The following is a 12,157-nucleotide window of genomic DNA, read 5'->3' as shown; positions in this document are numbered from 1 at the left end:
ACAGCCCTAGTATTAACATATTGACATTTAAATTATGTTGGATATGCATTAACATCTGAAATGCTATTTTTCGACTGTTTATTTACTATTATAGTTGCATTTCCTCTCTGTGTGATGGATGTGAATAATTTTTTTGGCTGATTTCAGATAAGTAATACAGTGGGATTTGATGTTAAACCAGACGAGGACACCCCACTCATCAAGATGGTGGAGCTCGGATTGTCGAAATATTCAGACCAGTAAGGCTCACCTTTAAAATTATCTTAAATGTGAAACCATGTTGCTTGATGCAATCGGAATTAGTCAGAATCACTCTTTTATGAGTCATGTCTCTCTGTCTGTCTGCAGGCTGGAGGAAATTGGCGCTTCCGCCAGTAAAGAATACTCTCTGGAAAAGTCCCTGGAGAAAATGAAACGGGAGTGGACCGAGCTCCGCTTCGGGTTTTCCCCGTACAAGGACACGGTAAAATGATGCACTTTAATGTGGCATAATGATCTATATTACATATTTTACTTAACCTGTTGTCATTAATATCTAATGTATGTTTGAATAAATCTGCCATGAAAACAAGATTTTATTTCAGCCAACGTTTAAATGACGAATTGAATTGACGAGTAGAAACTTTAGATTTCTTATTAAGAAGCTGATCTAAAACTGCCTTAAGTGCATTTTAAAAGTTTTATAAACTGTTTTTATATCAGTGTTGATTACTGAATAGACCAAAATCTGATTCATTGACTGATTCAGTTTGAATTATTTGAATTATTCAATTTCAGTTTCGGTGGCTGAATCACTACTGATTAACTAAAATGATTATTATTATTTGACAAATATTTGGCTTTTATTTTAAACTATTGTTTATGTTAACAACATTATTTCCTCAACTTTATTCTCTGTCTTTCTGTGTTTGTGCGTGTGTTTGTGAAGGGCACAAGTGTTTTAGCGGCGGTCGATGATATTCAGCTGCTGTTGGATGATCACATCATCAAGACTCAGACTATGAGAGGGTCTCCATTCATCAAACCCATCGAGGCCGATGCAAAGGTTCACAACTTGTTCACCTGCATAGAATTAGCATAAGCGTTTCTTGCCACAAAACAAGTTTCCATGACCATTTATTGTACCTTTAAGAAGTCTACATGTAAATAACCTGACTTCTGTGGAATGAAAAACGACAACTTTTCAATGAAGAAATTTCTGGGGAGGAAGTTAAGAGTTGTGCATGTTACAGTATGACTCTGTAAATACTATGATTTGAATAATGTAAATAATATGACCATGTAAAATAATAGTAAGTCTCTTAACCCTTTAATGGTTTTCTCTCTCATTAGAGATGGGAGGAGAAGTTGCAGTGCATGCAGGATATATTGGATGCGATGTTGCAGTGTCAGAGCATGTGGATGTATCTAGAGCCCATCTTCAGCTCAGAGGACATCATCGCCCAGATGCCAGAGAATGGACGCAAGTTTGCCATCGTAGACAGTTACTGGAAAAACATTGTCGCTGAAGCGGTGTGTGTGATTGCATTTGTTATTAACTGTATATGACTGTACAGTACATGACCAACACCCATATCTGACAACCATCAGGGTTAATAATTGCAAGTAAAGAGCACACAATGATATCCATATCTAAATCCATAGTTTTAATATTTAGTAAATGCTGTCATTCCAACAGCTCGCAAGGGTTAATGAGATAATAATTGAGCAGCAAATCAGCATATTAGAATGATTTCTGAAGGAGCATGTGACAGTGCAGACTGGAGTAATGATGCTGAAAATTCAAATATATTCAAATAGAAAAAAAACCTTTTAAATGGTTATAATATTTCACAATATTGCTATTTTACTGTATTTTTGATTAAATAAATGGAGTCTTGGTGAACATAAAGAACTTAACATTATTGAGCATGCCATGCGTTTTATTTTTTAACAGTTAAAGGATACACATGTATTGGTGGCCACAGAGCAGCCTAACATGCTGGGTCGCCTTCAGGAGTCCAACACCTATCTGGAGGAAATACAGCACGGTCTGAACTCATACCTGGAAACAAAGAGACTCTTCTTCCCTCGGTGAGATTAAACTTTAAAGATGTTCTGAGTCACTATAAATAAGTCGCCTCTCTCATACTCTTTATTTCTCACTGTATAGGTTTTTCTTCTTATCTAATGATGAGATGTTGGAGATCTTGTCTGAGACGAAGGATCCATTGCGTGTTCAGCCTCACCTTAAGAAGTGTTTTGAGGGCATCGCTAAACTAGAATTCAACCCTGACCTGGAGATCACGGGAATGATCAGCTCAGAGAAAGAGATCGTCCCCTTTATAGAAACCATCTACCCTGCTAAAGCCAAGGTACAGGCAGAGAGAGAAATAAATCAGATTCTTAGTTCTTTCTTTTGATTTTGGAGTAAAATATTTTTTAGCTTTTCATATACAGTTTCATGAGTTTTCCTCGCTTGCGCAAATGTGTAATATGTTTCCTGTGTATTTAAGGGAATGGTTGAGAAGTGGCTTCTGCAGGTTGAAAACACAATGCTGATGAGCATCAGAGACGTCATAAAGCAAGGAATGGAGCAGTACTCAGAGGTATAGACACACACACAAAGTCTTATAAACATGTAGAATATGATCATCAGCGCATCATGTGTGTTGGATTCTGCATGTTTCAGATGCCTAGGAAGAAGTGGGTGCTGCTGTGGCCCGGTCAGGTCGTGATCTGTGCGTCATGCATATTCTGGACCAGTGAAGTATCTGATGCTATACAGAACAACACACTTCCTGTGAGCACACGCACACAAACACTTTCAGATCAGATTTGATTAAGTGCTGCTGGACTTTCTGTTATGCATGTGTTTCAGGCTTACGTTGAGCAGAGTAATGCTCAGATCGCTGATATAGTCGAGCTGGTTAGAGGGAAGTTGCCAGGTGGCGCTAGGATGACTCTGGGTGCTCTTATCGTCATTGATGTTCATGGTAAATGCCATTTTCATCATGGCCAGTTCAATGAACAGTATTTATTTGAAAAAGAAATCTTTTGTAACTTTATAAATGTCTTTCCTGTCACTTTTGATCAACTTAATCTTTCCACAAAACTTTTTCCAACATTGGTAATAATCAGAAACGTTTCTTGAGCAGCAAATCATCATATTAGAATGATTTCTGAAGGATCATGTGACACTGAAGACTGGAGTAATGATGCTGAAAATTCAGCTTTGATCACAGGAATAAATGACATTTTACAATATATTCACATTGAAAACCATTCTTTTAAATTGTAATACTACTGTTTTTTTACTGCAGCCGTGGTGAGCATAAGAGACTTCTTTCAAAAACGTAAAATTGTTTAATTACTCCAAACTTTTGAGCGGTCGAGTATTTGTTTGGAGTATGCATCAAATGGTCCCATTGTATTCCGTAAGTGTAGTCTCTAATCAAATGTCTAATATAGTTCATGTCCTTTGCCCCTTTGTTCCATGCAGCACGTGATGTTGTGTGCAAGCTGGCTCAGGATGGCGTTTCATCCCTGAATGATTTCCAGTGGATTTCCCAGTTGCGGTATTTCTGGGAAGACGGGGAAGTCATGTTGAGAATGATCACCACTGTTATCAGATATGGATATGAATATCTCGGCAATTCACCGCGCCTGGTCATAACACCACTAACTGATCGATGCTACAGGTACACTCGCTAAAACATTTCATTTTATTCCTAGTGTTGAGCTCTTTAATGATCCGGGCGTAGTTGGGGAGTTTCGAGTCATGTTACGTCTGTTATGCTGATTGGTCCTCAGGACTCTGATGGGCGCTTTGAAGCTGAATCTGGGCGGAGCTCCAGAAGGTCCTGCGGGTACTGGAAAAACAGAGACGACTAAAGATCTGGCTAAAGCGCTCGCTAAACAGGTGCTCAAAAGGATTTTATGGTGTATATAAAGTAGGGCTGGGTAATAAGTATCGATTTCTCGATATTAATCGATTCTCATTTTTATGAACCGATATCGATTCTTAAATCTCAAGAATCGATTAGTCATCCTATTTCATTTGAATGAATGAAACATGTATCGCGGCTGCGCGCATCCAAAACATCGCAATAATCTTTGTCCTTTTTTACTATTGATATGAAACAAAGTCTCAATTTTCAAATTACGTCCATTTTTTTTAGAAATTCAAAAACACAAATAGCGTTTTGCCGCTGTGGCGTGAGATCGCTCTGGAGAAGCAGCAGCGCTGATCTCTCTTCCGGCTCAATAATACCAGTTACAGCACGAAATAAACATGAATGAGCATCTGAAAGTGTGTTAAAGATAGAGTACAACTTATCGAAATCCGTATCATGTCACATTGATTCGCTCAATCAGCGTTTCAACCAAGGAAAGATGTCAGTTGAACAGCTTGTGTCATGTATGGTCATATTTACCTCAGAAAACCCACATAAACTCGTTAGTCAGCTTGAAAAAAATAACTCTAGAGAGGAGCATTTTGCTAAATATATACATCATATTACATGTGCATTATAATCTTAATGTTCTTCAATATTTAATGCATATTTGAATAAATCTGATAAGTTTTTATGACAGCCACCATTTAAATGTTTATATTTCATATAATCTTCTTATTATAAAAATAAATAAAAGTGTAATTTAAGTGTTTAGCTACAAAACAGTTCATTATTACCTTCATATTAGGCTAATGAAGTCTATAGGCTACAACTAGACTCCCATAGTTTACAGCATTAGTTAAGAGATTTGATTTCCTTGAGAAAATTTGCCATTTATTGTAACTGATATCCAAAATAATCAATATTGAATCAAATCGAAATCGAATCGAATTGCCAGCTTGTGAATCGAAATCGAATCGAATTGTGAAATTTGTGTCGATACCCAGCCCTAATATAAAGCCACTACTTCAGTTTCTGATTACTATTGTTAATGTTATTGTATGTAAGTGACAAACATGTAAACGTGTGTTTAGTGTGTGGTGTTCAACTGTTCTGATGGTCTGGACTACAAAGCGATGAGCAAGTTTTTCAAGGGTCTGGCGCAGTCTGGAGCGTGGGCATGTTTCGACGAGTTCAACCGAATAGAGGTCAGTACTGCAGAATAAAACGCCATTGCTTCACCACAGATTATCAAAAGAGTGATACTCAACACATAAAATTACACACACAATACCTATGTGTTTTTCAGGTGGAGGTGTTGTCTGTGGTCGCTCAGCAGATTTTGAGTATTCAGCAGGCTATAATGCGAGACATGAAGACATTTATGTTTGAAGGAACCGAGCTCTCTCTCAACCCAACCTGCTGTGTGTTTATCACCATGAACCCAGGATACGCAGGCAGAGCTGAACTACCCGATAACCTGAAAGTAACCGAAAACAAACATGCTCATATTTACATTTTATTTGTAGCACTTTGAGATAAACAAGAGCTTTACAGGGTTAAATTAATTTTGATTAAAAAATGGGCCATGTCATTATTTGTATGTTTGTAGGCTTTGTTCCGCACAGTTGCAATGATGGTTCCGGATTATGGACTGATTGGAGAGATATCACTTTATTCAATGGGATTCACAGCTTCCCGGAGGTACAATCAGGTCCTATCAGACTTTTTTTAGTTCTATTATTTAAAGTTCCAGTTGTTTTACTTCCTGGTTTTGTGTTTTCCAGTCTGGCTCAGAAGATTGTGGCGACGTATCGCTTGTGCTCGGAGCAGCTCTCGTCTCAAGCGCACTACGATTACGGGATGCGTGCAGTGAAATCAGTCCTGACTGCAGCGGGAAACCTGAAACTCAAATACCCAGAGGAAGACGAGAGCGTTTTGCTGCTAAGGGCTCTCATGGATGTCAACATGGCCAAATTCCTCGCGCAGGATTTACCACTGTTTCAGGTGTGTGAATGTAAATCGCACATATATTTTGAATGAGTTTGCGTGTGGTTAATGATGGTGTGTTTGTGTGTGTTTTAGGGAATCATCACTGATTTGTTTCCTGGAGTGGTTCTGCCCAAACCAGATTATGATTTACTGTTAAAAGCTTTGAACGACAACATCGCCAGGATGAAACTGCAGCCTGTACCGTGGTTCATCAGCAAAATTATACAAGTACAAAATCTGATCATTCAATGAACATTTATCAGTCACGTCTTTATACTCATTCATTTTCCCCCCCCTACAAATTCTGCCTTAAGATTCAAACATTTAGAAAGTGGGTTATATATGAGCATTGATCCAGCTAAACATGTATTTTAAATGCAAAACCTTTTTAAAATAATTTTAACTCAACTTTTTTTGGGTGATCCTGTTTGAATTTGTAGCAAAAAGAATAAGTGTATAATTGTGTGTGCAGGTGTATGAGATGATGCTGGTCAGGCACGGCTTCATGATTGTTGGCGAGCCAATGGGTGGAAAAACGTCAGCTTATAAAGTCCTGGCTGGAGCTTTGGGAGACCTTTATAAGGGTAATCAGGCCATAATAAGTGTTTGTTTTTATCAACCTCTTGTGTACTACCTTTCAGATGTTTGGAATATATATATATTTTTTTATGTTTTTAAAAATAAGTCTCTTCTGCACACCAAAGCTGCATTTATTTGTTCAAAAATACAGTAAAAACAGTAATATTGTGAAATATTATTAAAATTTAAAATAACTGTTTTCTGTTTGAATATATTCCTGTAATTCAAAGCTGAATTTTCAGCATCTTTACGGCAGACATGATCACATGATCCTTAGAAATCATTTTAATATACTGATTTGCTGCTCAATTATTATTAGTGCAAAATTATTAATAATGGATATTTTTATTATCATTATTGAAAACAGTTTTTGTTGCTTAATATTTTAGTGAAAAGCGTGATAAAACTAATTTAGGATTCTTTTATGCATAGTTTAAAAGAACAGCATTTATTTGTAATAAAAATCTTTTTTAGCATCATAAATGGGTTTAAATATGTGATTGCATCCTTTTTTTTACAGTATATTTGATCATATAAATGCAGCCTTGCTTAGCATAAGAGACTCAAAAACTAAAAATATCTTAATTATTCATCTACATCTGCATATAAACATAAATCAATAACCATTTGTCGAAATGATGTGGAGTCATAACCAAGCATGTAATCATGTTGTGTTGTTCGTCTATATAGAAGGGCTGATGGAAGAGTTTGCGGTAGATTTCCGCATCATTAACCCGAAGGCGATCACTATGGGGCAGCTATATGGCTGTTTTGATCCAGTGAGTCACGAGTGGTCAGACGGCGTTTTGGCCACCTCGTTCAGACAACAGGCCCAGTGCACCACAGACGACCGTCAGTGGATCGTTTTCGACGGGCCTATTGATGCGGTCTGGATTGAGAACATGAACACCGTTTTGGATGATAACAAGAAGGTACATTTACATTTTTACTGTTGCAGAAAACATATCTGAAGGGGTTCAGGTTCAGTGCTGGTGTCTGATGTGTTTTGCTGTTGAACAGCTTTGTCTGATGAGTGGTGAGATCATTCAGATGAGCTCTAAAATGAGTCTGATCTTTGAGCCCGCGGATCTGGAGCAGGCGTCACCGGCTACTGTGAGCAGGTAAACAAAAAACACTGTTACGCTGATTCAACATACAATACTCATATGGAAGCAGCACAATTGTTTTCAACATTTTAAGCAGAATATTAGCATATTCAAATGATTTCTGAAGGACCATGTGACACTGAAGTGTAAAGTAATGATGCTGAAAATTCAGCTTTCAATCACAGGAATAAATTACATTATTTTAATTTTACATTATATTCAAACATATTTCAAAATATTACAGATTTTATTGTATTGTATATCAAATAAATGCAGCTTTGGTGAGCAGAAGAGACTTTTTCAAAAACATTTAAAAAGCGTGCTAACCCCAAACATTTGAATGGTGTTTTATGTCTGAATATTTCACAATAAATCTCATAAACTATACACTTAACATTTTGTATAATTATAGAATGCAATTGCATAATTATGTATAATAACATTAATTATAATCTCATATAGAGTGGTTAATTTTTCTTTTTCTTGATTAAACAAAAACACTTTTTAATTATTTATTGTAAATGTTGATACATTTATAATTCAGATTCTCGTGATTACCGTATTTTGTGAATATGTAAGCTTGCACCAGACTTTATTATCATATGGGTGCATAAAATGTACTTTTACACCTGAGTTGTTTTGCTCGAACACGTTTGATGGCTTTTAAAGAGTGTATGTGTTGTGTTTAGGTGCGGAATGATCTATATGGAGCCGCATCAGTTGGGCTGGACTCCTCTGAGAGACTCCTACATGAACACATTACCTGAGAGCCTGGAGGATGAACACAGAACACTGGTGAGGAAGACACTCATGCACATGATATAATGTATGCTTTTAAACATTTCTGAATCCCATTGTGTGTGTTTTGTTGAAGATCACTGAACTCTTTGACTGGCTGGTTCAGCCTTGTTTGGACTTTATATACCACGAGTGTGGATTCTTAGTCCAGACGTCACCCATTCACCTGGCCTATAGCCTGATGCGCCTGTATACCTGCCTACTGGGTACTTACACACAACAATATGTACATTATACATATGTTTTAATCTTATAAAGCTTTTTCAGTCTGATTGTTCATGTCACTTTTGATTTGAGGAGGATGTTTGTTTGTGCAGACGAGATTTTTCAGTCAGGAAAGGAAGGAGCAGAATCGATGACGAGTCAGCAGGTGACGCTGTGGCTGCAGGCTCTGTTCCTCTTCGCTGTGGTGTGGAGTCTGGGAGGAACCATCAACGGCAACAGCAGGATAAAGTTTGACACCTTCTACCGACAACTTGTCATGGGCACAATCACAGATCACCCGCGACCCCAGAGTGTGAAACTCAACAAAAGCAATGTTTTCCCAGAGAGAGGTCCACATGATGTTTTTGGTTGACTATTTAATTACACAGTTCCTGCTGTCATGGAAACCCCAGAAATATAACACAGTTGTGATTGAATATAAATACGATGAGAAGATATTTTCATGTTTGAAGGCATATATTTTCTATAAAAACAAAAGTCAAATAGAGAGCTGAGATTGACTCGAATAACATTATTAATATGTTGACACAAATCAAGAGTCATATACAGTAATTTTATTAATCGTCAGCTGTCTGTATGTTCTGTTCTCCACACAGGCACCGTCTATGATTATTATTTCCATAAGCAGGGCCCTGGTCAGTGGAACAACTGGACAGAATCCATCTCTAAAGAGGACAGAGTCATACCTGCAAGCGCCAAAGTTAGTACATGCAAATCAGGGTTATTATAGTTAACCAACTAAAGCCACAAAAAATATGTTGATTAAAATAAAGTAAACGTTAACTCAAATGAGCAATATATTTATATATTTTATTTCAGCTAGTTGCCCAAGCAACATTACTAATTTTCATTAAGTCATTCAACTTGATGTACTAACATAACTAAAATCTATCTGCTTGTTTATCTAATAAAAATGACAAAAAGACAAAAAATGTCTTCAAAAACTCATTCAAAAAATGTATAAAAACTAAAATAGTATCTTAGTGATACTAAAATAACATTGATGCAAATATACACAATTTAAAACAGATTTAAATTAAGTTTTCAAAATAAACACACAAAAAAAAATATTTAAAAAAAGCAATAAAATATAGAGGTAACACTTTGAAATAAGGTCTCATTTATTAACATTAGTTACTGCATTAACTAACATGACCTAACAATGAGCAATATATTTTTTACAGCATTTATAAACCATTGTTAATGTTAGTTAATTAAAATGCTCATATTCATTCAGTGCATGAATGATGTTAATGGATACAACTTTTTATCTTAATGCATTAGTAAATGTTGAGATTAACATTATCTAGGATTAATAAATGCTGTAGAGGTGTTGTTCATTGTTTGTCCATGTTAACAAATGAAACCTAATAGGAAAGTCTGAAAATTAATTCTAAATAAATTCTTAAAGTAAGCCTGCAGAGGACATTAGTGATGGCCTAGATCTCGAATGAATCGAAGGGAAAAATTGTCTCTGTCTCTCTCTCTCTCTCTCTCTCTCAGGTGTCTGATCTTATCATACCCACGGCAGAAACGTCACGGCAGCTCTTCTTCCTCAGGACGTACCTGTCACATGAAGTGCCCGTGCTGATTGTGGGACCCACAGGAACCGGCAAGTCTGTGATCAACAACAACTTCCTGATGTCACTCCCGAAGGAACGCTACACTCCCATCTGCATCAACTTCTCCGCCCGCACCTCTGCCAACCAAACCCAGGACATCATCATGTCCAAACTGGACCGTCGCCGCAAGGGTGTGTTTGGCCCGCCGATGGGGAAGAAATGCATTATCTATGTTGGTAAGGACTAGATCTGGTACAAACACTGATTGTCTAAGCTAAGACATTACTGTGACTAATGCTGTAAATATAATAAGTTTCACAAGTTTTATATTGCAAAATAGTGGTTTTAGTTTGTGCTTCATTGATTGATCTCTAGAGAATCAAATGAATGCACTGATAAAGAAATAATTACATAAACAAAGATACCAAAAGGTATGGATGCAATTACATGAGAAAAGTAGTCACAATATATGATTGTATTGGCACAGCTCTCTGTATTAGTGTAAACATTTCTGTTCTTTTTACATAAAAAGAGCTGTAAAACAATTCTAATTAAACTACAGCGTGCCACATATTATGTTCTTAGACAATGGCCCGTTTTCACAGACATGGCTTAGATTAAGCCAGTTTTAGGCCTTAGTTCAGTTAGGACATTTAAGTTGCTCTTTTGCCTTAGAAAAAACTTTAGTGGTGTGGATTTTGCGTTAAAACAATAGCACTGACATTTTAAGATGTCAGATCAAGTTGCTTTCGGTAAAAACAGCTCAAACATGCATTTTAGTCTGTGACTAGGTTTTAACCTTGTATGTGAAACTTGGGGAATATGTAATAAATACATATTCTGCTACTTCCCTTTAATTTTGTGACCTAGCAGAGATTAAAACTCCCTTTGCTATTGTAAAACTTCCTGTAGATGATCTGAACATGCCTGCAAAAGAGATATACGGTGCTCAGCCGCCCATTGAATTGCTGCGGCAGTGGATCGATCATCATCATTGGTATGATAAAAAAGACACGTCCAGATTGGACATTGAGGATGTGCTGTATATGTCTGCTATGGGGCCCCCTGGTGGAGGGAGAAATGACATTACAGGTACATTTCTGATCCTAAAAATGCTTATAACAATATTAGCCTTAGTCAGTTTCTTATTTGTCACTGTTTTGTGTCGTCTTTCCTCACAGGGCGACTGACACGTCATCTAAACATTATATCAATCGACACATTTGATGATGAGACTCTAGGTAACATCTTCACATCCATCACCGACTGGCACTTCAGCAAAGGGTTTGATGCATCTTTCTACAGGTGTGTGTGTGTGTGTTGATGTAAAGTGGCCCCCCAAACAAGTATTTTTACTTAAAAATGTCTCTATGTGATTGCATTATACATAAAAAGATCAAACCAATATTTTAGTGCCATATATTTAGAATACAAACAGCACAAGCACACTTACAAGCAAACATTTGAAGGTTGGTTTAAGATTCCAGATTGTTTTTGTAACCACTGTTTGATAAAAGAAAAGAGATTAAATATTTCTGGGTATGTGTGTTTGTTGTAGGTTGGGTAAAATCATGGTTCAAGCTACTATGGCTGTGTACAAGGATGCAATCAAGAGTTTCCTCCCAACACCGTCCAAATCTCATTACATTTTTAACCTGCGTGATTTTGCGAGGGTGATTAGGGGCGTAATGCTCTGTCCATCAACACACATGCAGGTAAATGCACACATGTGTATTTCTGTGTAAAGGCTACACTAATTAGTTTACAGAATCTGAGTTTTTTGCTTCTTTTTTTCCCCAGGAAGGAGATAAGCTGATCCGGTTGTGGATCCATGAGATCTATCGTGTGTTTTATGACCGACTGGTTGATAATGAAGATAGAGAGAAATTTTTTAAAATTGTTAAAGAGAGGACATTAGCATATTTCAAACAAACCATTGACAAGGTAATAGATACACAGTCGTATTTTGCCTCCCACAACATCAAATGATTTTAAATAAATAAATGATAATTTTATCTAA

The 12,157-nt window shown here is 36.8% G+C and overlaps 1 protein-coding gene across 1 annotated transcript in view; it reads left to right on the top strand.

Moving 5' to 3' along the window:
* dnah3 (dynein axonemal heavy chain 3) overlaps positions 1-12,157 on the top strand; it is a 47,997-nt gene that overhangs the window by 20,125 nt on the left and 15,715 nt on the right. The window contains exons 20-47 of the mRNA XM_089125941.1: positions 148-239; positions 349-463; positions 929-1,045; positions 1,333-1,512; positions 1,937-2,073; positions 2,153-2,354; positions 2,496-2,588; positions 2,672-2,782; positions 2,861-2,975; positions 3,482-3,680; positions 3,793-3,901; positions 4,970-5,083; positions 5,185-5,361; positions 5,488-5,579; positions 5,663-5,882; positions 5,961-6,095; positions 6,340-6,451; positions 7,137-7,378; positions 7,467-7,567; positions 8,242-8,347; positions 8,427-8,556; positions 8,668-8,904; positions 9,172-9,275; positions 10,079-10,373; positions 11,050-11,229; positions 11,319-11,442; positions 11,696-11,852; positions 11,938-12,081. Of these exons, the coding sequence (XP_088982067.1) occupies positions 148-239; positions 349-463; positions 929-1,045; positions 1,333-1,512; positions 1,937-2,073; positions 2,153-2,354; positions 2,496-2,588; positions 2,672-2,782; positions 2,861-2,975; positions 3,482-3,680; positions 3,793-3,901; positions 4,970-5,083; positions 5,185-5,361; positions 5,488-5,579; positions 5,663-5,882; positions 5,961-6,095; positions 6,340-6,451; positions 7,137-7,378; positions 7,467-7,567; positions 8,242-8,347; positions 8,427-8,556; positions 8,668-8,904; positions 9,172-9,275; positions 10,079-10,373; positions 11,050-11,229; positions 11,319-11,442; positions 11,696-11,852; positions 11,938-12,081 (4,140 nt within the window). The remainder of the gene's footprint in view (positions 1-147; positions 240-348; positions 464-928; positions 1,046-1,332; positions 1,513-1,936; positions 2,074-2,152; positions 2,355-2,495; positions 2,589-2,671; positions 2,783-2,860; positions 2,976-3,481; positions 3,681-3,792; positions 3,902-4,969; positions 5,084-5,184; positions 5,362-5,487; positions 5,580-5,662; positions 5,883-5,960; positions 6,096-6,339; positions 6,452-7,136; positions 7,379-7,466; positions 7,568-8,241; positions 8,348-8,426; positions 8,557-8,667; positions 8,905-9,171; positions 9,276-10,078; positions 10,374-11,049; positions 11,230-11,318; positions 11,443-11,695; positions 11,853-11,937; positions 12,082-12,157) is intronic.

This window comes from Pimephales promelas, chromosome 22 (assembly GCF_988280905.1).
Source record: "Pimephales promelas chromosome 22, fPimPro1.hap1.1, whole genome shotgun sequence".
Taxonomy (NCBI): domain Eukaryota; kingdom Metazoa; phylum Chordata; class Actinopteri; order Cypriniformes; family Leuciscidae; genus Pimephales; species Pimephales promelas.
This window is presented reverse-complemented; position numbering and strand designations above follow the sequence as displayed.